This window comes from Hemibagrus wyckioides, linkage group LG17 (assembly GCF_019097595.1).
Source record: "Hemibagrus wyckioides isolate EC202008001 linkage group LG17, SWU_Hwy_1.0, whole genome shotgun sequence".
In the NCBI taxonomy this organism is placed as follows: Eukaryota; Metazoa; Chordata; class Actinopteri; order Siluriformes; family Bagridae; genus Hemibagrus; species Hemibagrus wyckioides.
The window spans coordinates 6,652,380-6,679,856 of NC_080726.1; the positions used below are offsets into that span (position 1 = coordinate 6,652,380).

Consider the following 27,477-nt stretch of genomic DNA (forward strand, 5'->3'; position numbering starts at 1 on the left):
ATAAATATTCCGCATTCCTATTATTAACAAAAACCTATTTTTATCAGTTATCTGTAGTATACAGTAGCATGTAGTATACTGTATCTGTATACTGCATTGTGTATGTTTGCATTCATATCTCTATTCAAATATGTTACCATGCTATAGTGCTTTGTTTACATTTTTTGATGTTTATTCAGTATTAACATTAACAACATCTCTGTCTGAGTCTGGATTATTTTGTGTGTGCTTGATTGAGTCCAGTGTGGTCAACCGGTAATCATATGACCTTATGCATAAGAGTGATAGTGTGTGATGGGAAATGGAGTCTGGATCAGCCAAGTTGTAATGTTGCAGTGCATTCTGGGAAGCAAATACATGGATGAGACTAGCAGTGACATAACAAAATGAAGCTGAAAGTTTAAATCAAGAAGCCTTGGGAATTTTTATTTGCTAAGCTTAGCTTAGCTTTGCCTCATGATAGTTTAGCGTTGTCTGCTCTAAGATTGATGACTGCTACCTAACTTTGCCAACTTCCACCACTATGCAGACATGTCCAATTTTTTTCCCCAGGCCTCCAGACTGAGGTGTCAAGGATGTGGAAAAGCCCTTATTAGGCCACTGCTATTCAGCCATTGTGTGCCTAGATGAACATGGGTATGTGACGATGCCTAGGGTTGAAGAGACACGAGAAATTTTTCTCCTTCACTGGCCACATGGAGAAAGTCTGTTCTCCCATTGAAGCCCTGTCAGGCCACGGTGGCCCTTATGGAGAAAGCCTACATGGCCACAAATAATGAACTGGGCTGCACAGCACAGGCATACCAGGCTGGCCTGCTAAAGGAGTTCATCTGTGGACATGGGCCACCAATTAGGTCCGAACTCCACTAGGCAACAAATTTATAGGCAAACCTTTCTTATATATGCCACGGTTTCTCCTAATGGCCTGTTCTTTCCTCTGTGCAGTGAGGAGCTAGAGCTATCAACCTGTAGCCACCAGCCCCAGCTTGGCCTGCTGAGAGAGGAAAAGAAGGCTAGTGTTGTTGCCTGAGCCCCCCTGAGTAAAATCTGGTAGGCCAGTCAGTATTTAGGAGCAGAAAGCAATCCTAATGCCTGAGTACTAGGGTTTCTAGGGATCTCTCTTAATGGCCATCTACACTGCTGCCTACCCCGCCACCTCTGTTGCTTCAGGGGTCAATCATGCACACCCACGCTCCTGTTCCTTATGTGTCATCACAATCTAGTTTAGCTCCTGCCAGCTCACTGTTTCAGGGCACCAGTCAAGGTGAGAACACCAAGAGGCTAACACCTCTCTCAGACCACCTGGCAATGTCAAAGCATCTGCCAGGTGTTTTGCAGTGGGTTCTGGATACCATTGAAAAAGGCGATAGAATCCCGTTCGCCTCATGTTCTCCTTCTTTTAAGGTGTGCTGCCTACTGTTGTTGGCACAGACCAAACTTAATTCCATCTGAGAAAGAGGCCATAGAGCATATTCCCTTACCAGATCGAGCCTCCAGCCAGCATTTCTTGGTTCCCAAGGAGGATGGGGGCTACACCCAATTTTGGACCAGCATGTTCCAAATTGTAAGTTGAAACATACAAGTTTGAAATGTTAATGCACATGAGACCGTTTCAACTCTGGCTCAGTAGCAGCAGTTTTTCACTCCTGCAGACACTCTTTTCAGGGTCACAAGGGTAACATGTCACAAACTTGGCACCCTTCTTATGTGGACAGACCCTAGTTTCTCATCTTGGGTCACACTCTTAGGGCATGACATCATCACAAGACTCTTTCAATGGATGCCTGGCCCTCAGGGTGGGTAGCCGTCCTAGATGGCCATCTCGACCATGCCATTTGGGAGGGCTCCTCTCTCTCATTGCACACAGATTGCCTGAAGATGTGGGCTGTGTTTCTAGTGCTAGAACACTTCCCCCTGAAACTCATGAGCTAGCTTTAGTAGTCCCCTTCATCAATCATTAGAGTAGTCTGTGTTTGTGCCCTCTGTTCAGGTTGGTGCACCAGATCTGACCCTAGGTAGAGACCAGATTTCTCTCACTGAGAGAAATTTACTCTTTAGAGCACATGAGAATCAGGCTTCCTGCTGAGGCAAGGGCTAAGGCCCAGAGAATGACATCTCCACCCACTGGTGGTGGAATGCATATGGCAATTTTTGTCCATGCGGAAGTGGCAGTGTTCACCTCTGAGGAGTCAACCTGCTGTCCCCTGTAGCTTTCTCTTTTGGATGCCATGGTGCAAATGTAGCCGAGGTTCAGTCTGTATGCTTTCCCTGATAGCTCTGCTCACAGGAGCCATAGCCAGGATACACCATGGCTGAGTTCACCTGTTACTGGTGGCTCCTAATTAGCCCACCTGAGTCTGGTTTGTGGACCTAATTTTCCTTATGGATGGTAGATTGGGAGATTCCTATCAGGAGGAACCTCCTCTCTCAGGCAAAGAGGGTGATTCTCCACTCCCGCCCTAGGATTTGCAAACTCTTGGACTGGCCCCTGAGGGGGACCAGCTTCTAGACTCCAGTCTCCCAACCGAGGTCAAACTTTTACCTCTGGTATAATCAGCATCATCAGTATCTAGTTCACTGGCCTGTTTGTACAGTACTGTTCCTGTAGACATGATGTTTGAGGGCCTTTCACTGTACACATTGAGGTATATGTGGCAGCCATTGCTGCGAGTCACATGCCTGTTCTCTGGTCGCTCACTTTCAGTGCTGTGCCAGGTGGCTAAGGCTTTCCTGCAGACCATGTCCAGGGCTTTTCTAAGCCCCCTTTGAACCCATAGAGTCAACCTCTGAGAAGGTTCTAACCCTGGAATGGCTCTACTATTAGCCAGTCATACAGTCTTTCTGCAGGCCTTCTGCCCTCTGCCCCATGAGTTGGCAGAGCAGGAGAGACTGCATCTGCTGTGCCCAGTTCAGGTTCTTAGCCTGGAAACTACACCAGGTTCATATGCAACCCAGATCCCTGGCAAGAACTCCGGGCGTCCATTCGCACTTCCTGATGTAATGTGATGTAGATGCCCTTTTATGGTCTTGCTGGTGTGCTCTTCATCATGTGACCTACCCGAGCCGATAAATCTGCATTGTCTGCAATTAGTATGTTGGTAATGGAGATTGTGTACTGGTCATGACATGGCAAGGTCTCAGTATTCAGGTGCATATATGTGATTTCCGATCTGATTGATAGTGATCTTGCAGTTCTACATTGTTAAAAAAAACCTTTGACAGATTAAAAGTTTGCTGGCCATTGCTGGATATTGCATAGTTATCCTATCCTAACTGGGGTCAGAGAACCACTTAATTCAAAGAATGACCTGATTTCCTTAAAAGGGCATTATATATTATTATTATTATTATTATTATTATTATTATTATTATTATTATTATTATTCTGTACTGTTTTGTAGTTGAAAATGATTAACCACTTCCAGTCATGGATTTTTCTTTATTAGTGTAGCAGATAGATGCATGCAACAAAATATTTTTACCTAATGTTATGACATAAAAGTAATTATACATATAACGATGTAATGTTATTTAGCTGAACATAAATGTATAATCTATCTACCAGAAACTATAAAACTATATATTATTTTAAAATGTGCTATACAAATAAATAAGCACTCTTGCCACTAATCTGAGATATTTACAATCATCCAGTTCCATGAAAGTCTGTTTTTATACATCAATAAATGTAATAAACATTTCCACAGAATCATGAAAGTAAAAACATTAGGCAACATGACAAATTAAAATTAATTGGCAGGAGACCAGAATATCTGCACTTGATGTGTTCCATGCCGTGATTTGGTTGAAGCAAATCTCCATATTTGAGGGGACCAGGAATCAGATATCCGGATAATTTATTATGAATTTAGACATTAGACAACTGATTTGTAAAAGGATTAAATCAAAATGTTTTTTCCTTTCTTTTTTTTTTAAAAAATTCTTACTGGTTACTGTGCATTAATGTCTATTAACAAAAAAGCTTGAGCTTGGCACTACCAGAAAAAATATCTTTAAAATTAAAAAAATAAATATTAAATAATAAAAATTTTAAATTATCTTGCTAATAATGGTAATAATATCACATTAATTAATATTGCATTAAATCAGAACAATAAAATTTAATTATAAAAATGTATGTGAAAAATGATATAACAAAAGCTTAATGCAGTGAAGTGTATATATTCAAGTTGTAACTTAAGCTGTTTAAGACAATAAAATATTTACTACATAGAATACATAAAACATTAAACAAACAAACAAACAAAAACACTGAAGTACTGAATAAGTTACTGCACTGCTCATATCTCATGTACCAACTGAAAGAGCAACAAAGCTTACTTTTGTTACTTGGCTGTGCAAATATTTCTTGCATACATAGCTAAAACATTTTATAACATCCATTCAATTTAATACAAATGATGATTAATATAAATGATCACCAATCTTTATGACTGATTAACCAACTAATAACATTTTCTTGTGTATTGTATTTAATAAATATAAAATTAATAAGCAGTAGCAGCTTATGATTTATATGTTACATGTGACTGATCAATTATACGTGAAATATCTGAATAAGATGGAATTTTCTTTAAGTTAAAATAGTTTTTCCATTTACCCTCATCTGTCTTTGCTTAAATTTCCTCATTAATGTGTCTTTAATTTCTTTGGTCCTAAAGCAGTATATGAGTGGATTGATGATGGCAGGGAAAAGACTGTACATCATTATCAATGCAATATTGAGGTTTGATTCAAAATGATATCCAACAGCAAATGCAATATACACAAAACTTCTGGGGAGATAGTACAGGCAGATGATTAACAGTTGTGGAGTACATGTTAAAAAAGTTTTATTTCGTCCCTCTTTATTTGAGATTTTCATGACTGAAATAATGATGGCCACATAAGAAAATATGATATAAAATAAAGGACCCCACAGTACTGTCATAGCGATTGAAGTACTAATTGGTTTTGTTGGTGTTATGTCTGCACATGCGAGGCTAATTACTGAAATGTAGTCACAGTAGCAGTGACGTATAATATTTGGGCCACAGTAAGGCACACTAAGGGCTATGGAAGTAATTGCACCAAGAATGAAGAGGCTTACTATCCAAACCACTGAACAAAGAACTGCAATACTGGAGTTCTTAATCAAAACTGGATATCTCAATGGGTTACATATAGCAACAAACCGATCAAGGGCCATTAATGCCATAAGAAATGAGGTGCAAGTCCCAAAATAATGAACAAAATACAGTTGTGCGATGCAACTATTGAATGACATGATATCAGACATCCAGTACTTAGCAATGATTCTGGGCAGAGTTGTGGTTCCAAATCCAAGATCTGATATTGCAAGATTACAGAAGATGATGTATGTTGGCGTCTGAAGACTTTTTTCACATGCCACAAATACAAGGATGAAAATGTTTCCAGATACCAGAATCAGATAAATGAAGAGGAAAGATATTCCTAATAATCCATAATACTCAGCAGGAATTCCTGTAAATCCTTGTAGGATAAACTCCGGTATGTTGGTCGTTCTATTTTTGTACATGAATGTTTCAGTATGGGTAGTCATCTGACAAAAAGAGCATAATTGTTTAAAATATATTTTACATATGAATAAAGTTAAAAATCCTTTGTTTAAAAAAATGTTTCATCCAGTTAAATCATATATGTATTAATAAAATAAATACATAAAAATATAGATATAAAATGCAACTTTATAACACTTGAATCATACCTTCCCTAAATTTTGATCCAAGCTCTTACAAAGCTGTCCACACACTAAGGGAAGAAGACTTGTCTTATTTTATTGTCGGACTTGTCGGATTTTAACACCTTACTACTGAGACAATGAGCATATTTTGACGTAAGCATTAACATCTGATCACACCCTTAGAGAGTTTATACTCTCTTTTTTCAGAGTGCATGATTGTTAGATATTCTCTACAGACCCGTGATTTGGAACTACTACATTTCCATAAAAATTCTGCGTTCTTATTACTACCACAAAACCAAGCATTTTCTAAGTATCTGTAGCAGGATAGGGTATAGCATTTACAAAAAAAAAAGATTTTTATTTGACAGCTTGATATATTAAAACTGTTATTGCATTATGTTTTGGCAGATATGTTGCATGTCATATATACCAAGCCTTGGCCAGGTGTTCTGCAAATAAATATAAAAGGGCAAAACAAGCATCACTGTCACAGGCACACTGGACTCCATTCCTCGCCAGCACACTCACTCACCCGAGTTTTAATTAAGTCCACATGCACCCTGTTTCCTGAGCACGCTCCATCCCCTATTTAAACCTTACGATTTCACTGTTTCTTTGTCTGGTCTAACACGTAGACACCAACTCGCTACTACTAGCACTAGCATTAAGCTTTGTTCTCTAGCAACTCCATTTGCTTTCTTCAGTTCGTTCTTATTTCATTTATTCAGCTCTTCCATTTTTCTTCTCCCACTCCTTTCTCCAACTCCATTTACCTCCTTCTCCAACGTGGACTTCTCCTGGTTCCTTTACCTTCATTCTCCGGTTGCCGCTGCGCTTTCCTCTTTCCACCCATTCTCCATTGTGTATAATAAACATACCACGGGTACATACCATGAGTCTAGCAGTGACATGATATCACTCAAAGTAATTATAAAAAAGATGAAGCTGTAAATGTAAAGCAAAAAGCCTTAGCCAAAAAAAAAAGAAATCTGTAACAGTAACCAGCTAAAAAAAACGTACATGTATAATTCATAAACAATAAGAGAGTTTGGTTAGGAGGTAATACGTTATCAAATAATCATATTTGAATGTGTACTCATCTTCTGAGTGTAACAGAGTGATATACAAATGTGTTTTTAAGTCTCTGGCAACTAATACATTGATAGTGGTTTGCTAGGTTGTAGATTAAGGATACCATAAGTCTAAAACTCTGTTGGGAGGTAGGTTTAGATAGATAGATAGATAGATAGATAGATAGATAGATAGATAGATAGATAGATAGATAGATAGATAGATAGATAGATAGATAGATAGATAGATAGACTTTATTAATCCCATGAGGGAAATTCTTGTGTTACAGTAGCTTAGATAGTTGCAAGATACAACACACAAAAAAAGTAAAAGCAAACCATTGGTTCAACCTGCCCTCCCTCCAGGACCTGTGCACATCTTATGTCAGAAATGGGTCAGAGAATTGCACCGCACATACAGACTGTTCAGACTCCTTCCCTCTGGCAGGTGATACAGATCCAAAACAAGCTTTACCAGAGTGATGCTAAAAACTATCCCATAACTTCATTCTAAAGTGAACTTCTTGACTACTACATTATTTGACTATTACATGACTACCCTACTTTTTTCTACTTTATGCAATATTTTACTCATGTGCAATATTTTTCTTTAAGTAACTAGTCAGTACACTATAATGTCACAGACCAGTGTGTACTCTTATATGCTTTACCATATTCTTTGCAGGATAGGGAGAGTGAAAATAAAGTACAACAGGTGATAAGTCAAGAGTCAGCAGGATAAACAGCAGTGGACTAAATGCACAGTGCTAAGGGTTGCCTGCATTTAGTATAATGGTAGTAGAGATGGTGTACTCAGCAAAGTATTCAGATGCATATAGGAGCATAAAGGTGATTTCCAAGCTATTTGATAATGTGCATAAAGTAAATTTTTTTTTAAATTATGCACAGTTCTCCTATCATCAACTGGGGTCAGTGTACCACTTAATTTTTAAAAAAATGGGTTGACTTAATGTTAGGTCATTATTATTATTCTGTGCTGTTTTGTAGTTGTTTGGTGATGAATGAACACATTGAAAATGAAACAATTCCAGTCATGGATTTTTATTTTTTATTAGTTTAGTAAATAAATGTGTGCTGCAAAATATTTTAACATAACATAAAGGCAATGCTTTTTAGCTGATCATAATCATAATCTATATAACATGTTATTTCAACCAATAAAAAACAATTTGGGTTTTAAATAAAAGTTCAATTTTAATTTAATAAATAATATTATGTTTTATTTATTGAGCACTTCATCAAAACTATAATAAACATTTCATGAAAGTATACAGAATCATGAAAGTAAAAACAGGAGGCAAACCCAGGAAGGTAAAAACAGGAAGCAAACCTCAGTCTTCCTTTTTCGGGAGGACCATGGATATTTTTTACTGGTTACTATGCATTAATGCCTATTCACATAAAAACACCAAATTCAGCTGAATTTTTGGACTACCAGAAAGAATATCCCACTGAGTAATATCACATTTAATCAGAACGATAAATGTTATGCTAAAAAGGTATGCAATAAATTTGAATTTATATATATATATATATATATATATATATATATATATACACACATATATATATATATATATATATATATATATATATACACATATATTCATTCAACTAATCATCTTGATTAATCATAATTGTTGCTGATTAAGACTACTTCTAATACCCAAAACATTTCTACCCCAAAGTACTGAATAAATTACAGCAATGTTCATAACCCGTATACAAACTAAACTAGCCAATAAAACCTTATTTTCTCATGTCGCTGTGCAAATTTTGTCTTGCAAACATGAAAACAGTTTGCATTAATTAATAATCTTAATGGCTAATCAGTTCTAACTAATAACATTTATTGTGTATATGCTATTACATGTAATTGATCAATTATACATGAAATTTAGTACGATATATTTGAATAAGAATTATATTTAAGGTAAAATTGTTTTTCCATTTACCCTCATCTGTCTTTGCTTAAATTTCCTTAATAATGTGTCCTTAATTTCTTTGGTCCTAAAGCAGTATATGAGTGGATTGATGAGTGCAGGGAAAAGACTGTACATCATTACCAGTGCAATGCGGAGGTTTGTTTCGAAATGATATCCAACAGCAAATGCCATATACACAAAACTTCTGGGGAGATAGTACAGACAGATGATTAACAGCTGTGGAGTACATGTTAAAAACGTTTTATATCGTCCCTCTTTATTTGAGATTTTCATGACTGAAATAATGATGGCCACATAAGAAAATATGATATAAAATAAAGGACCCCACAGTACTGTCATAGCAACAGAAGTACTAATTGGTTTTGTCAGTGTTATGTCTGCACATGCGAGGCTAATTACTGAAATGTAGTCACAGTAGCAGTGTTGTATAATATTTGGGCCACAGTAAGGCATACTAAGGGCTATTGAAGTAATTCCACCAAGCTGGATGAGGTTTACTATCCAAAGCACTGAACAAAGAACTGCAATACTGGAGTTCTTAATCAAAACTGGATATCTCAATGGGTTACATATAGCAACAAATCGATCAAGGGCCATTAATGCCATAAGAAATGAGGTACAAGCCCCAAAATAATGAACAAGATACATTTGTGCGATACAACTATTGAATGAGATGATATCAGACATCCAGTACTTAGCAATGATTCTGGGCAGAGTTGTGGATCCAAATCCAAGATCTGATATTGCAAGATTACAGAAGATGATGTATGTTGGCTTCTGAAGGCTTTTTTCACATGCCACAAATACAAGGATGAAAATGTTCCCAGATGTTAACATCAAATAAATGAGGAGGAAAAATATTCCTACCAACCAATAATATTCAGCAGGAATTCCTGAGAATCCTTGTAGGACAAATTCAGGAACACTGGTTGTTTGGTTTATGTACAATGTTTCAGTATAGAGAGTCATCTGACAAAAAAAAAAAAAAATTGTTTACAATATATTTTACACAGGAATTTTTGCTGGTGATTTTGTGAATCAATGATATCAACTATATATCTATATCTATCTATCTATCTATCTATCTATCTATCTATCTATCTATCTATCTATCTATCTATCTATAAGATACAAAATGCAATAGCACTAAATCCACAAAACTTAAATTATACCTTGCCTAAATTTTAATCCAGATTCTTACAATGCTGTCCACAGACTAAGTAATGAAAACTTGTCCTTCTTCTTGAGGCTTTTAAACCCTTAGTGTTGAGGCTTTAAGCATTGTTTGACGTTATGAATATCATTTACATCTAATCACACCCTTAGAGAGCTCAAATGAGCACTCGTTTTTTTTATTAAAACTGCATGATTGTAATTGCATGGTTGCTTAAGATTATAAATTTGGGACAGTGTCCTTCTTTACTTTAGCTTGCCAGATCTGAATTCATTTTTGAATCATTCATTCAGAACATTTTTGACTGATGGCACTTATTTTATTTACTGAGAGATCAATCTAAGTTTCCTTCTGTCTTCTATACATGGCTTTACACTGCCAGAATATCCAGTAATGTCCAATTACATCCAATTATATTACTAGACCTTCCAACCTTTATGCATTTATGTAGGAGCACTACAATTTAACACTAAGAGGCTTTAACTCAAAAATACAACCTATTTATTAATTGCAGGTCCCAGTATGCACTTCATATATGCAAATATAAAGGGATCACCCTTAACATTAAAACCACCTGTCTAATATTGTGTTGGTCCACTTTGTGCAGCAAAAACAGCCTAATGACCCAATGAGGCATAGACTCTGCAAGACCTCTGATTGTTTGTTGTGGTATCTGAAACCAAAAGATCCTCTGACACAATCGTCTAGCCATCACAATTTATCTCTAATCTAAATTAGCCTAATATATCCCACACCTTGACAAGTGCCTAACCCTAACCCTAGTGGTATACTATAGTACTAGTATGCTATTACAGACCTTTCTTTCAGTACATAACAAGAGCTTCCATTGTGTGAACTGAAAAACTGTATTTTTTTTATTATAGTTTCAAAATCTTCTAGTATATAGTGGATCCCTAGTGTATGGATATATATCCCCAGTGTATGAATATGGTTTGTTAATAAAGAGAGAATTATAATGTACAGCTTGTGATGTCCAGTGGAGTCTGACACAATGAACTTCTGGCAGTTTGCTGCCGAATTTAAATATTTGTGGTCTAATTATTATTGTAAAAATATCTTCATTTGTTCATTTATGTTCAATCATTTGTTAATTTAGATATTGTGTTAAATAATAAAGAAACATTGTTTTATTTATATTGTGTTAAATAATCTTTTTAAGTTCTAGAGCTGAAAAAAAAAACAGAAAAAGAAGCTGAAACAAATCACTGATGATAATTAATAAGAGACTAATTTGGATTTGAAAGATCCAGCTGCAATACTTTTACAATACATCAGCTGTTATATCTATGCTTAGAATGTAGCTGATCAGAACTGGTTAATCAATTCTGGTTGTCGCCATAGCAGCTGATGTTATCAAACAACGAAGTTCATCGCCCAGTAGCACCTGGTAGCCAATACAGTGTGATTAAACAAACCAAGGGATGCATTTATTTGACATCTTAGGTGGTTAAATATGGCATAATCATAATGATGACTTTAATGAACATTGAACAACAAACAGATGTCACACTTTTTCAAAAATCCTCATCTTTCTATTCAGTTCATGAAACTTTCCACATTAATCATCATCTCTTTAATGATTTCACTTGATTGAAAACAAAGAAAGAAACAAAAAACTCTTTTCCAAAGCTATTACCCTCTTGACTTATGTTATGGACTATGTAAGGATTTTGTTTCATTTTGTATCTAATTGTTATAATGTTGAAAACCAGTTACAGTGCAAACTCTTTTGTAATTTATTGAATAGTACAGACTCAAGAATATAATTAAAATGTAGCTTTGAAAATCCCTTGAACAATAATATAGTAATAACAGTAACATTGGCTTTAGAGATTAAATGGAATTAATTATTTAATTAATGTTAAATATAGTAAGATATTTAAAAATTGTATAAAAAAATGTATAATTTATGTGCACACTGTGTATGACTACTACAGTAGAGTATTGATCCATTGTCTACTTCTTTCAGTCTAATGGAACATTCAACTGATTACTTATTTTTCTTTTGTTTAATTTCATGATGATAGCTTTTCGTATTTCCTTAGATCGAAAGAAGAATATAAATGGGTGAGTAAGAGGGGGAAGTAGACTATACCACATGACAAGAAAAACACGAGTATTAACGTTCATTCTAATCTTCATGTCTGTAATATAGACTGCACATCGAGGCAAATAGTAAAGGCATATTATAAAAAGCTGAGGGCTACATGTAGAGAACACTTTGTACTTTGTTTGAATAACTGGTATTTTTAAGACAGTTACAATGATCGCTAGGTAAGAAAATATAATGAAAACAAGGGGCCCCAACAACACAATCAAAGTCATAATAAGAAACAACAACCTCATATTCCTTATATCACCACATGCTAGTAAACTTATTGAATTTTGGTCACAAAAGAACTGGGCTATTATATTGGATTCACAGAAAGGCATCCCTATAGTCTGGTGAATTATCAGTGTCAGCCATGACACTGGAATCAACCAAAATATACCACATGTAATTGCGATAGAATGATTTGTAACAAGAGAAGGATATCTAAGAGGATTACATATAGCGATAAACCGATCAATGGCCATTAACAGTAATATGAAAGAAGTGACAGCCCCAAAATAATGAACAAAAAACATCTGTACAAAGCATCCCTGAAATGTTAGAGTTTCATCATTAAATAGGTACTTTGCAATAATTTTAGGCAGTATGATGGTTCCAAAAGCAAAGTCCACTATAGCAAGATTACAGAAGATAATGTGGGTTGGTTTTTTAAGGTTCTTTTCATAACAAATACAGACAATAGTTAAAATATTCCCCCCCACAAGTAGGAGATAAATTACAAGAAGAACAGTTCCCACTGCTACATAGTATTGAGGAGTGAGTCCTGGAAATCCAAGAAGGAAGAATTCCTCAATATCTGTAGAATTGTCATTGTTCTCCATAGCTTCAGGAATATTCCAAAATGATCTCAGAAAATATTTGTCTATTCACTGCAATTTAAAAAAGGAAACAAAATATTATCGTGTTTTCATATTGTATTTGTAAATCATTATGTATCTATTAGTATAGACTTACAAATATGAATTCAATTTTCAAACAACACTTTCTGACTTTCATGTACTGTATGTTGAACAACCTATAGTCTCTTACAACTCACTGGCAGTACTAGACTGAAAGCAACCCATGGAATCTTTATAAGCGCTTTTCTAACACTCAAGAGACCAGCTACTTGATTCATCTAGGGTCTTTTTACTATTCTCATATGTAAAATGACATCATGTGTGTTTACTGTAGAACATTTGAACATACATTTGTAACCTAATCTAGTGGTGGAAAAATGTAGTACAATGTGGAATGAAAAATTGTGTGCAGTACAATGGGGAATTGCCAATTCAGTCAGTTCTGTTCTATGTACTTTTTAAAACTTTCTCTGTTTGTATCTGTACAGCATTCATAATCACATCTCTGTTTTTTACGGATGATGGTCATGGCACAAGATCAATGCAAATATCCAAGTGTACCAAAATGCCCATGAACCCCACAGATGCATTTACAAAAAAGAAAGCTATTAACAAAAAAGGTAACTAAACAAATAGGTTATTTAAAATATACACATTGATTGAAACTGATTATCACTCATTTACATCAAAAATAAATGCTTATGAACTTGGATAGAGCCTTACAACAGTATATGCTGAAGATCTTCTACCAGTCTGTGATGGCGAGTGTCATTTACTGTGGTGTGGTCTGCTGGGGAGCAGCATCAGTGCCAGGGATGCCAGCAGGATTAATTGTATCTATAATTGGAAACAAATTGGAGATGTCTGAGTCAGTGAGCAGTAGGAGTCACTGAACAAACTGCTCTCCATCATGGACAATCCGTCTCACCCACTCTACAATACACTAGAGTCAGTGGAGCTCATTCTCCAAAAGGCTCATTCAGATTTGTTGTCACAGAGAATGTTACAGGAGACCATTCACACCATTTGCAATTGCAACACTGTTCAATAGCTCATCTGTGTGTGACAGATATCACACTACACTACTACAACCATTAACACTTTTTTGTAAGAGACTTTAGTATTTCATATTTATTATCTAGCTTTTGTGCTATAGAATGCAAATTGTCTGCCAGTATTTTCTGATAACATGCTACATTCATCCTGCCATCAATTTTGACTAATTTCCCTCTGCCACTGGAGCTCACACAGTTTCAAAACATAAGATCTCCACCACCATGCTTTACAGTGGGGGATTGTATACTTTTCACCATAGGCCTTGTTGACTCTCCAAACATGGTTGTGACTATAAAGTTCAATTTTGGTTTTATCACTCCAAATGGAGCTGTGGGTGAAGCTGGGGGTGTAGTTAGTTTAATAAATGAAACTAGAGCGAGTTACTCAACGGAAGACTACTCCGACCATTTCACCATTCAACAGCCGGGAATCCAGGTTTTATCGTGGTCAAGGAGAAAAGATTACATTAATCCCTAGGGGTAAGAAAAGGGGTTACACTTTAGGTGCTGTCTGGCATACTGAAAGCGAGCCTTTTTGTGGCATGGGTGCAGTAACGGCTTTCTCCTGCAACTCCACCATGCAGGTCTTTTGTGTTCAGGAACCTCCTTATTGTGCTCCTTGAAACAACAACAAAACTTTTTTCCCAGTTGTTTGTGGGTATTTCTTTGCATCCTGAACAATTCTTCTGTCAGTAGTAGGTAAAATTGGCACTCAAGTGTTGAGATATCTTTTTTATGTCATTTTCCTCCTTTATAAAGTTCAACTACCTTATTAGGCATGTCCATTGGCAGTTCCTTTGTCTTCCCCATGCTATAATATCCAGCCAAGTGCATCACCTCATGAGCTGAAAAACTCACTGACTATTTATGCACAGACACTAATAACAATTACCATGAGCCACAGGTGTGGATACTTCCCTTTAATAGCTATTTAAACCTCTGTAGGTCAACCTGTGTGTTTTTAATGTGGCCAAACCTTTAAGAGTATGTAAACTTTTGATCAGGGTTGTCTGGGTGATTTCAATTAGCATTAGGTTTTAAAAGGTCAAAGAACTATGTGATAATTAATTAATACATGTGACCATTACCCTTAAATAAGATAAACATCTTTTTTATCAGTCAAATTTGTCAAATAAATGGCAATGTTTGCATACCTTTGTTACCCCCTGTTCAGCTGATTCAAGAGAGGGTGCATGACTAAAAGTCCACTTGGCCCATTTGCAGTATGAGGCGCAAGAGAAAGCCCAAGCATGTCAAGCTGAATTGGATATGCGCAAGCTCGAAATAGAGGCTGACAAACAGGTGAGGCTGCGGAAACTTGAGTTAGAAGTGGAGAAGGTTACTTCCAGCTCAGCTGTGCAGTCGAACCCAGTTCAGATCTCTCCGAGCCTTCGGTGGGGTGAGACGTCTCACGGCACATTTGGCATGAGTAAGCACATTTCATTAGTTCCTCAATTAGAGAAACAGAAGTAGATTCTTACTTCAGTGCATTTGCATGCATTGCAACTTCTCTTCATTGGCCTAAGGAGGTTTGGTCTCTGCTTTTGCAATGCAGATTAATAGGTAAAGCTCAAGAAGTCTGTTCTACATTATCACTTGAAGAGAGTCTGAAATATGAGTCTGTGAAGTCTGCTATCCTACGAGCATATGCGTTGGTTTCGGAGGCTTATAGGCAACGTTTTAGAAAGCACAAGAAGCACAAGAAGGGTCCTACACAAACATTAGTGGAATTCGCTAGGGAGAAGGAAGTGTTATTCGATAAATGGTGTACCACCAGTAAAGTGAGTGAGTTTGAATCTTTAAGGGAGTTAATGTTGTTTGTCACATGCGGCAGTACTTTGTGTTAACTCACAAAAATGTTTTTTCGACTGTACTTTTTGAGAAGTCACAGGTGGATAGTTCACAACCTCAAATGTCACATTCAAAGTTTAGCCCACCTCATAATAAAAAGGTGTGTGAATGTTTTTACTGTCACAAAAAAGGGTATGTGATTGCTAATTGTCTGGCTTTGAAGCGTAGACAGCAGCGACAACCAAATAGTGTGGGGTTTGTGAAAGATTTTAAATCTGCGGTCATGGTGCATACTGAGGAAGAAGTTGATGAGTTATTGTCTGGGAAAAGGGAGGACCAGGATGAAATAAGTATACTCAGGGACCCTGGTGCCATGCAATCTTTTTTGTTGGCAGATAAGTCACAGCTGACTGAAAATACGTCTTGTGGCTCTAGTGTGATCGTGCAGGGCATTGAGATGGGGTGCGTGAAATTTCTGTTGTATTGCATGCAATTAGAGAGCGAGCTGTGTACTGGTTTTGTGAGAGTTGCTGTGTGTCCTTCACTTCCTGTGAAGAGTGTTGATTTTATTCTTGGAAATGACCTAGCAGGTGGAAAGGTAATGCTTGTTATTGAAGTTGTTGATGAACCTGATGTGTTTTGTGAGTTACAGGTAGTCTCTGAAAATTACCCTAATGATTTTCCAGCGTGTGCCGTTACATGCACTCAGTCACACAGAATAGGTGATGTAGTTGATCTGTCTAATTCATTCATGTTTCCACTGTTATCTAGCGATATATCACTGGATATAAATCTTGAAAAGGAAAACTGTTCTAAGACAGAACAAAAGGGTAACTGTCTGATGTAGGTGCACTTAAATTACCTGTGTTGCATGAGAAAATTATTGCTGCACAGAAGTCGGATAAAACTCGTTAGTTCGTTTAATTCGGTTGTCTCTCTTGATGTGGCTAAAAGAGTAAAAAGTGTGCTTACTTCATTGACAATGACTTACTAATGAGAAAGTGGTGTTCTCATGCTGACAAGAATTCAGATTGGAATGTTGTTTATCAAATTGTTGTCCCACTTTCCTATCGTCAATATGTCTTGTGTCTAGCTCATGATCACCAATTTGCTGGTCATTTAGGAGTTACGTAGACATAAGGATTTTGAGTCACTTCTTTTGGCCAGGGTTGAAAAAAGATGTTGCTCATTATTGCTGTACTTGTCATACCTGTCAGATTGTTGGGAAACCGAACCAGAGAATTCCACCTGCTCCTTTGTCTCCAATACCTGCAATTGGGGAACCGTTTGAACATGTGATAGACTGTGTTGGTCTGTTACGTAAAACTAAGTCTGGTAATCAGTTTTTGTTAACTATTATGTGTTTGGCCACCAGATTCCTCTACGAAAAATCACTGCACCAGTCATCATTAAAGCATTAATAAAATTCTTCTCCACGTTTGGACTTCCAAAAATAGTGCAAACTGATCAAGGTACGAATTTATCGAAACTTTTTAAGCAAGAACTAGAATCATTGTCTCACCAGGTCTCAAGTGTATATCATCTGCAAAGGCAGGGCCCACTTGAGCACTTTCACCAAACACTTAAGTCAATGCTTAAGAAATACTGCCAGGACACTGCGAGAGACTGGGATGAAGGGGTTCCCTTAGTTTTATTTGCTGTCAGAGAGACCCCTCAAGAATCTCTTGGTTTTAGCCCAGCCGAACTTGTGTTCGGACACCAAGTTAGAGGTCCACTGAAAGTTCTTAAAGAACAGATTGTAGAACCCAAGTCGAGATCAAACACTAATGTACTGGATTATGTAAGCATGTTACATGCTTACATAATGCGAGAGTGTCTTCATAATGCTTGGTCGATAGCTAAAGAATCACTGGCAGATGCTCAGAGAGATGAAACGGAAGTTCGATAAACATGCTGTAGCGTGATCATTTCAACCTGGTGACAAATTGCTTATTCTTTAGCCCCAGGATCATCTTTGTCTGCTCGTTTCTTTGGTCCCTATGTGGTGAAAAGGAGAATGAGTGAAACTGATTACATGTTGTACACACCTGATCGAAAACGTAAAACCTTTGTTTGTCATCTTAACATGTTAAAAGCTTACCATACTAGAGAGCCGTCAACGATAAGTGCTGTGGAACAGACTGTCTCTTCAGTTGCGATAGCCATGGTCACAGAATCTCCTGATATTTGGGTTCTGACGCGGATGGTGTGGTGCTTCGCAATGCTTTCCAACAAGGTGCAAGGTTAGCCAATTCCGAGATTTTAAATGATCTTCACTCGTATCTTAATCATTTGACTGTGGATCAGAGAATAGATATTGTAGAAGTGCTTTCTGATTTAAAGCTCTGTTTGGTGATGTTCCTACACAAACCAATGTCTTGCAACATGAGATTAATGTGAATGGTGCTCGTCCTATTAAGCAACACGCTTATCGTGTAAATTCAATGAAAATATCTATTATGCGTCAAGAGGTAGAGTATTTGCTGGATCATGGTTTAGCCAAGTTCCCAAAACCCGCTTCTGAGATTCCAGCCTTTGTAACTCCAGATAATTTCCTCCAGTATACGCCAATGGCTTTCGGGCTTAGAAATGCCCCGGCAACTTTCCAGCACCTCGTTAATATAGTTTTACGTGATGTACCGAATTGTTACACGTATCTTGATGATTTAGTGTTATATTTATTGGATTGGACAGAACACGTTTGCCTGTTAAGGGCTGTGTTTGAATGACTTGTTAAAGCAAACTTAATGCTTAACCTAGCAAAATGTGAATTCAGAAAAGCGACTGTCGCTTATCTCGGCAAGGAGGTTGGTCAAGGCCAAGTGCGACTGGTAGAGGCCAAGGTCATGGCCATTACGGAATTTCCGGCTCCTACTGCTCGTAGAGGTTCTTGGGTATATCGGCCTATTTTCGTAGCTTTTGTAAGAATTTCTCAACCATTGTGAGTCCTCTCACTTCACTTCTTAGTCCATCTAACCCTTACAAGTGGTCTGTTGACAGTCAACATGCTTTTGATTCAGTAAAAATGTTGATGTGTAATGCACCGGTCTTAATGGCACCTGACTGTACTCGGACTGTACTGGGGCTGTTTTTATCCAGGAGGATGAGAATGGGATAGAACATCCTATTAGTTACTATTCTCGTAAATTTACCAAACATCAGCTGAATTATTCATCTACTGAGAAAGAGGCTCTTGGTCTTTTGCTCGCATTACAACACTTTGAGGTCTACCTTGGTTCCAGTAATCTTCCGATTGTGGTATATACAGATCACAATCCTCTTGTGTTTTTGACTAGAATGTATAATCACAACCAGTGTTTAATACGTTGGGCTCTTATCGTCCAGAACTACAACCTGGAAATCAGACATAAGAGGGGTTCGGAGAATGTTTTGGCTGATGCTTTCTCGAGAGTGTAGTGATGTGTGTGTGTGTTTTTTGTTTTTTTTTAAACGAATTTTGGGTTAAGGGTGGGAGTGTTACATCCATAAATGTCCTTGTGGGAGTGCCTGTGTTTTGTTTCTCTCTCTCTCTCTGTTCTGCCTGCTCTTTTTTTCTGTCGATTTCTTAGGCTGCTGTTTGGCTCACAAAGTTATCAGTTATCATTAAGCAATGCACTGATGACCTATCCCCTGCCAGAAACATTTCCGCTGGCAGATAAAAAGGACGCTGGAAGGCATAATGGAGGCCCCTTTCTTTCTTCTCCTTTGCCGGTTGCTCCCTGTCTGGTTGCTGTCCTTGTTACTCATTGTTTTTTTTTACTGACTTTTCGTTTGGTTTTTGTTACTCTTCACTGATGAGACAGGTGGATAGGGAAGATGTTGTGTGATTCCTATTGTGCAACACGTAGATCACTTGATGTTGAGACACCCTAAGTAAGAGGTGACACCCCCCCCCCCATACTTTCATTTTTATGAGCTGAGAGTAGGGAAGTGTACAGTGCCTGGCACTGAAGATTTGTTTCTTTTGTTTCTGTCTTTAGTTAGGTAAGAGGTTTAAAATGAGTTAGAATTGGGCTCGTTGTATTTTTTTTTTGGCGTCACTAGCGCTCCCTTTTCTCTTGAGTGATTTCTTTTGGTTTAGCTTGGTTCTTTTTTGTAAATCTTTATATATTGGTTGTTTCTTTATTGGGGTTATTCTTTCTTTTGTGTAAATATACTTTGTAGTTACGGATTCTTTTTACTTGTATATTAAATCACTTTTCATTGGCTATTCATTGTCATTGCCTTGTCTCTTGTTGCCCCCACCATTTTTTACAGATTCACGACAATTTTAATGTTACTCCTTTCAACCCTAGACCATCTTAAAAAAAAAAAAAAGGTCATAACACCCTGAAAGAAAGTGTTAAACATTGCCATTTATTTGGAAAATATGACTGATTTTTTTTTCTTCTTTAAGAATAGTGGTGAGGTTAAATCATTAAGGTTAAAATAGTTTAAATTGTCTGATTCCGGCAAGACCATGTCACAGGGACATATTGTACAAGTAGAAATAATCATTTTACTGTAAATAGCCAAATTAAATGTCATAACACTTTTCCACTAATTGAATGACCTCCTTTGTAAACACACTACACCATTAGAAGGATCTGAGCATTCAGATGGGTAACTTACTGCAGGTGTCAATGCTCCATAAAAAAACAAAATTATGGATAGCAGTGATTTGGTTTAACAGCATATATTAAAATGGTATTTAACATTAGCTATTTAAACTTAAATTGTTTTATTAACAGGATCAACTTTACTTTAAATGTTTGTGTATAATAATAAAGAACGATTGTTTTATTTAGATTGTGTTAATGTTTTTAATTTCTAGAGCTTAAAAAGAAACAGAAAAAGCAGCTGAAACAAATCACTGTTGATAGTTAATAAGAGACTAATTTAGAATTGAAAGATACAGCTACAATACATCAGCTGTTATACCTATGCTTAGAATGTAGCTGATCAGAACTGGTTAATCAATTCTGGTTGTCGCCATAGCAGCTGATATTATCAAACAATGAGTTTCATCACCCAATGGCATCTGGTAGCCAATGCAATGTGATTAAACAAACCAAGGGATGCATTTATTTGACATCTTAGGTGGTTAAATATGGCATAATCATTATGATGACTTTAATGAACATTGAACAACAAACAGATCCACATCCACATCTTTCTATTCAGTTCATGAAACTTTCCACATTAATCATCATCTCTTTAATGATTTCACTTGATTGAAAACAAAGAAACAAAACTCTTTTCCAAAGCTACTACCCTCTTGACTTATGTTATGGACTATGTAAGCATTTGGTTTCATTTTGTATCTAATTGTTATAATGTTGAAAACCAGTTACAGTGCAAACTCTTTTGTAATTTATTGAATAGTACAGATACAAGAATATAATTAAAAAAAATGTAGTTTTTAAAATCCCTTGAACAATAATATAGTGACAACAGTAACATTCACTTTAGAGGTTAAATAGAAGATTAATTATTTACTTAATGTTAAATATACTAAGATACTTAAAAATTATATAAGATATTTAAAACAGTTGTATGTGCACAATGTGTGACTACTACAGTAGTGTATTGAACAAATTTTTACTTCTTTCAGTCTAATGGAGCATTCAACTGATTATTTTTCTTTTTTTTAATTTCATGATGATAGCTTTTCGTATTTCCTTAGATTGGAAGAAGAATATAAATGGGTTAGTAAGAGGGGGAAGTAGACTATACCACATGACAAGAAAAACACGAGTATTAACGTTCATTCTAATCTTTATGTCTGTAATATAGACTGCACATCGAGGCAAATAGTAAAGGCATATTATAAAAAGCTGAGGGCTACATGTAGAGAACACTTTGTACTTTGTTTGAATAACTGGTATTTTTAAGACAGTTACAATGATCGCTAGGTAAGAAAATATAATGAAAACAAGGGGCCCCAACAACACAATCAAAGTCATAATAAGAAACAACAACCTCATATTCCTTATATCACCACATGCTAGTAAACTTATTGAATTTTGGTCACAAAAGAACTGGGCTATTATATTGGAGTCACAGAAAGGCATGCCTATAATCTGGTGAATTATCAGTGTCAGCCATGACACTGGAATCAACCAAAATATACCACATGTAATTGCGATAGAATGATTTGTAACAAGAGAAGGATATCTAAGAGGATTACATATAGCGATAAACCGATCAATGGCCATTAACAGTAATATGAAAGAAGTGACAGCCCCAAAATAATGAACAAAAAACATCTGTACAAAGCATCCCTGAAATGTTAGAGTTTCATCATTAAATAGGTACTTTGCAATAATTTTAGGCAGTATGATGGTTCCAAAAGCAAAGTCCACTATAGCAAGATTACAGAAGATAAGGTAGGTCGGTTTTTTAAGGTTCTTTTCATAACAAATAAAGACAATAGTTAAAATATTCCCCCCCACAAGTAGGAGATAAATTACAAGAAGAACAGTTCCCACTGCTACATAGTATTGAGGAGTGAGTCCTGGAAATCCAAGAAGGAAGAATTCTTCAATATGTGTAAAATTGTCATTGTTCTCCATAGCTTCAGGAATATTCCAAAATGATCTCAGGAAATATGTCTATTCACTGCAATTTAAAAAAGGAAACAGAATATTATCTTGTTTTCATATTGTATTTGTAAATCATTATGTATCTATTAGTATAGACTTACAAATATGAATTCAATTTTCAAACACTTTCTGACTTTCATGTATGTTGAAGCACCCTATAGTCTCTTACAACTCATTGGTTGGCATTATTATTGGCAGTACTAGACTGAAAGCAACCCATGGAATCTTTATAAGCGCTTTTCCAACACTCAAGAGGCCAGCTACTTGATTCATCTAGGGTCATTTTACTATTATCATATGTAAAATGACATCGTGTGTTTACTGTTTGAACAGCCAACCTCTACATTTGTAACCTAATCTAGTGGGGGAAAAATGACCCATTGAAAAAATGTAGAATGTGGAATGAAAAATTGTGTGCAGTACATTGGGGAATTGCCAATTCAGTCAGTTCTGTTCTACGTACTTTTAAAAAAAATTTCTCTGTTTGTATCTGTACACTAAAAAAACAAACTTGTAAGATTTACTTAATAAAATCCTTGTAACAATTTGCACATGCAGATTTTAATTACATTTTACTGTTCTAAAATTAAGTACAACTCACCTGTCATTATTAGGTAAAATCTATTTAATATTTAACTTGGTGCTCATAAATAAATTGAGTAAAATTTACTTAATTATATTTAGATTTATTTATTTAGATATTTAGATTATGTCAAACCCAGGATCTTCTTGCTGTGAGGCAACAGTGCTAACCACTAAGCCACCATGCTGCTTATCAGTTTATATTACTCCTGGTAATTACATAAACTTTGCTAAAAAAATACATTTAAACAGTTTATTTAGCCAACATTATCAAAAGTGACTTAATATTCACAGTCTTAACACAGGGTTTGTTTTTTTAAAGTGCATTTAGTGAAATTTCACTGGAACAACTGCATGATGCCAGGGATTGGGGAAAACTTTTTTTTGCCCAGAGCAGCCTGTATTTCTCTCTACGTTGTTTGTGGGTATTTCTTTGCATCCTGAACAATTCTTCTATCAGTAGGTAAAATCTTTCTTGGTCTATCTGACCATGTGTTAGTATCAACAGAACCTCTTATTTTCCACCTCTTTATCAGAGTTTGAACAGTACTGACTGGCATTTTCAAGTGTTGAGAGGTCTTTTCTTTTTTTTTTGTCATTTTCCTGCTTTATAAAGTTCAACTACCTTATTAGGCATGTCCAAGTGCATCACCTCCTGAGCTGAAAAACTCACTGGCTATTTATGCACAGACACTAATTACAATTACAATGAGCCACAGGTGTGGAAACTTCCCTTTAATAGCTATTTAAACCTCTGTAGGTCAACCTGTGTGTTTTTAATGTGGCCAAACATTTAAGAGTATGTAAACTTTTGATCAGCGTTGTTTGGGTGATTTTAATTAGCATTGGGTTTTAAAAAGTCAAAGAACTATGTGATAATTAATTAATTCATGTGACCACTACCCTTAAATAAGATAAACATCTTTTGCATTATCAGTCATATTTGTCAAATAAATGGCAATGTTTGCATACCCTGAAAGAAACTGTTAAACATTGCCATTTATTTGGAAAATATGACTGATAAAAGAGAAAAGAGAACTTTCAAACCACACAATAGGTATAAATGGCAGTATACATCATATATGTTATTGGCCTGGGCACTATTTAGGTACAGAACATGCACACATATATTGAGAAGTCTTGCCACAATTATTTGCACAGGTTCTAAGCCTTGTTCCTGATTTGTAATTTAAAACATAGTTTCTAAACTTATTTTGTAGTCCAGATTATCTTTATTAGGCACAGTTGGAATTGGATAACCCTGAAAACCTTGACTACTGTCTGTGGTTTGCCCTTTTTCACAGTTTTGCATTGATAGTTCTATTGTCTGTTTTATTTTTTCACTTAGGTTGTGGATTGGAGACTGTTTTGTAAAATCATGAAGTGTCAACCTTCTCCTTAATCGCAGGTCTTACAATGACTTTTCAGTAATTTAAGTACATCAAATGGAGAGTCTTTGAGTTAATTCAATTAGTTATGTTAAAGCATGGAATATACAAGGCCCTCTCCACTATGCAAAATAAATCCAACATCATATGCATCACATACATCATGATATATTTCTCATAAGATCTCATGTTTGGCCAAGTTAACTTGGCCTTTTCTTAAAATTTCTTATCAAGATTTTCTTAACTTCTTCTGTTTTCAGACTGTAGAGTAAAGGATTGATCATTGGAGGTAGAAGGCTATACAGCATAATTATGGCTATTTGCAAATCAGCATTTAATTTGATACCTATATTTGCTGCCAAGTAATAAAAGCATCTTGGTAAGAAGAAGAGAGCAATTATAATGAGTTGAGAACTACATGTAGAAAAAACCTTTAGTCGCCCATGTGTACTTGATATTTTTAGGACAGCTAATATAATGCAAGAGTAGGAGAACACAATAATGGCAAGAGATCCCAGCAATACTACCATGGCATAAATAAAAGCTGGAAAACTATATGGAGTCCTGTCAGTGCATGCAAGTTGTGTAATAGATACATGATCACAATAGCAGTGTACAATGGTGTTGGCTCCACAGTAAGGAAGTGGGGAAGCTCGAACAACCATCATTATAATACTAATATGAGCAAAAACCCAGACTGCTATAGACAGAATTAATATATTTCTATTCGACATAATAGTATGATAACGAAATGGATAGCAAACTGCAACATATCGATCTATGGCCATTACGGCTAGTATGTATGAATTGACTGTACCAAAATAATGCACTAAGTACATCTGAAAAAAACAAGCTGCAAATGAAATGGTCCCATCTTGGAACCAGTATCTAGCAATGATCTTTGGTAAGGTGCATGTACTGAACAATACATCGGAAAACACAAGACTAATATAAATGAAATACATGGGTTTATAAAGACTTTTGTTTGTTGCAAACAAAAGAATAAAAATTCCATTCCCTATTAAGGTGCACACATAAACTAAGAACATAACTGCAGATACAAGGGCATAGTAGTTAGGATGAAGTCCTGGAAATCCAACAATGAAAAAGTCCTTCACAAAGGTAACGTTTCCGCCTGACATAATCAGATGTCCTTAAAGAGAAACATTCAGGTTTAATGTCAGTATTTTCAAATATCATATAGCATGATGTTCTCTATGTATAGACTGTGTATAAAATTTCTTATAAAAGGGTTAAGCAATAAAATTATTTTAAATGTTATTAAATTTCTGTTTATTTATTTATTTATTTATTTATTTTTATCAATTTTAATATTACTCTAGATTCCTAAACAAATACCAATGACATAAATTTCCAAAAAGACATTATGGCATTACGCATTCTCCCATACCTTTATAGAGTCAAAGCACATTAAGAAACCTGTCTGTGCTCCAGGGCTATTTATATATCTTAACACAGTGTACTTGTCACATGACAATCAGGAACAATATGTAAGTTGAGATTTCTGTGAATCCCCTGAGATTGTTCTAAGAAGCTAAAATCATCGTCTAAAAATAGTGCAAATATGCTCATTATGTTATCTGAGACATCCTTAAAGACAATTTGTTTTTAACTTTTGCCAAATGATAAAAATGATTACTAGTCATCTGTGTGACCTGTGAATTAGAGCATTAATGAAGTATAGTAGAAAAGCACTGGACTAGGAATGTAACCACTTGATATATACTATATTCATTCTGGAATGAAAACGTTAAACAGTGATGGTTGGTGGTGTTATTTGCAGAGTGGACTAAAATCTAATATCTAAATGCCTTTTGCAGCACCAGTTGTATGTCAAGGGGAGAAATGTGTGTTGTACCAGTGTATTTTTTTCTTAGGCTAAACAACAGGGAAACATATGACTAACCAAACTGATCTCCAAGACCAGAAATAATTATTCAGCAAGGCTAAGGCCAGTTGACTGTCCCCAGATTGTTAATGATTGTGCCATTGAGCTTATCCCTGCAATCATACCCCTTTGCAGCCATTTACCCCTATCAGATTCATGCTGTGGAGATACATTATCAAATACATGAATGACATCTATAATACTTCAGCCACATCTGCCATGTCAGGAATTACTACCTGTCAAATGCACCCTGGAGGAATGGTGAAAGTGTCAAGGGTGTTACCCTATTCCTGTTTTTTATCTTAAAAAAATGTTTTTTGTCTTATCACCCCAGCTCTAAGAACATCAAGGACAGTGTATTCACCCATATCCACTCTAGTGACCTTCCTGAATCATGGGTGCTATAACATTAATTAATTGGGCCATTTATCACTTACCAACTTATCACTTGGGTACATACCTCCGTGGCAACTGGCCATCTTGGCACTCAACACACTTACCATCTCCTGAAGGAAAAGTACTGGTGGCCATGAATGTACGCTGATGTGCACCCATCTATGCTATATTGCCAAACGTAAAAAGGAACTCATAGTGTTTCAGCATACCGAGGCATTTTGGACAATTTCATGCTCCCAACTTTGTGGGAACAGTTTGGGGATGGTCCCTTCCTGTTCCAACATAACTGTGCACCAGTACACAAAGCAAGGTCCATAAAGACAGGCAGGAACTTGACTGGTCTGCAGTCCTGACCTTAACCTGACAGAACATCTTTGGGATGAATTAGAGGGGAGACTGTGAGCCAGGCCTTCTTGTTTAACATCAGTGCCTGACCTCACAAATACACTTCTAGAGGAATGGTCAAGAATTCCCATAAACACTCTCCTAAACCTTGTGAAAAGCCTTCCTAGAAGAGTTGAAGCTGTTATAGCTGAAAAGGGTGGGCCAACTCCATAGTAAATTCATGTGTATGTAAAGGCAGATGTCACAGTTTTGGCATGGCTCGCAGTCTCCACTTAAATTTATCCCAAAGGTGTTCTACTGGGTTGAGGTCAGGCCAGTCAAATCCCTCACCACCAAATTCACTCATCCATGCATTTATGGACCTTGCTTATGTGAATTAGTGCACAATCATTTTGGAACAGGAAGGGTTCCATCCCAAAACTGTTCCCATAAAGTTGGGAGCATGAAATTGTCGAAAATGTCTTGGTATGCTGAAACATTAAGAGTTCCTTTCACTGGAACTAAGGGGCCAAAGC

General features: G+C 36.2%; 5 protein-coding genes across 5 annotated transcripts; all 5 read right to left on the reverse strand.

Annotated features, from left to right (window-relative positions):
* Positions 1-4,594: 4,594 nt before the first annotated feature.
* LOC131368263 (olfactory receptor 2AT4-like) lies at positions 4,595-5,560 on the reverse strand. The gene has a single exon (XM_058414272.1). The coding sequence runs from the start codon at positions 5,558-5,560 to the stop codon at positions 4,595-4,597; it is 966 nt and encodes a 321-aa protein (XP_058270255.1).
* Positions 5,561-8,747: 3,187 nt separating this feature from the next.
* Positions 8,748-9,734, reverse strand: or30bw1 (odorant receptor, family 30, subfamily BW, member 1). The gene has a single exon (XM_058414273.1). It carries the CDS (start codon positions 9,732-9,734, stop codon positions 8,748-8,750), a length of 987 nt encoding a protein of 328 aa, XP_058270256.1.
* Positions 9,735-11,925: 2,191 nt separating this feature from the next.
* Positions 11,926-12,894, reverse strand: LOC131368265 (olfactory receptor 1500-like). The gene has a single exon (XM_058414274.1). It carries the CDS (start codon positions 12,892-12,894, stop codon positions 11,926-11,928), a length of 969 nt encoding a protein of 322 aa, XP_058270257.1.
* Positions 12,895-21,364: 8,470 nt separating this feature from the next.
* Positions 21,365-22,312, reverse strand: LOC131368469 (olfactory receptor 1500-like). Its single transcript, XM_058414636.1, has one exon. It carries the CDS (start codon positions 22,310-22,312, stop codon positions 21,365-21,367), a length of 948 nt encoding a protein of 315 aa, XP_058270619.1.
* Positions 22,313-24,512: 2,200 nt separating this feature from the next.
* Positions 24,513-25,454, reverse strand: LOC131368267 (olfactory receptor 2AT4-like). Its single transcript, XM_058414276.1, has one exon. It carries the CDS (start codon positions 25,452-25,454, stop codon positions 24,513-24,515), a length of 942 nt encoding a protein of 313 aa, XP_058270259.1.
* Between the last annotated feature and the right edge of the window lie 2,023 nt (positions 25,455-27,477).

Bases quoted from the DNA above. Each gene is read 5' to 3' on its own strand.
- LOC131368263 (XM_058414272.1), bottom strand. From the start codon at position 5,560: ATGTACAAAAATAGAACGACCAACATACCGGAGTTTATCCTACAAGGA.
- or30bw1 (XM_058414273.1), bottom strand. From the start codon at position 9,734: ATGACTCTCTATACTGAAACATTGTACATAAACCAAACAACCAGTGTT.
- LOC131368265 (XM_058414274.1), bottom strand. From the start codon at position 12,894: ATGGAGAACAATGACAATTCTACAGATATTGAGGAATTCTTCCTTCTT.
- LOC131368469 (XM_058414636.1), bottom strand. From the start codon at position 22,312: ATGGAGAACAATGACAATTTTACACATATTGAAGAATTCTTCCTTCTT.
- LOC131368267 (XM_058414276.1), bottom strand. From the start codon at position 25,454: ATGTCAGGCGGAAACGTTACCTTTGTGAAGGACTTTTTCATTGTTGGA.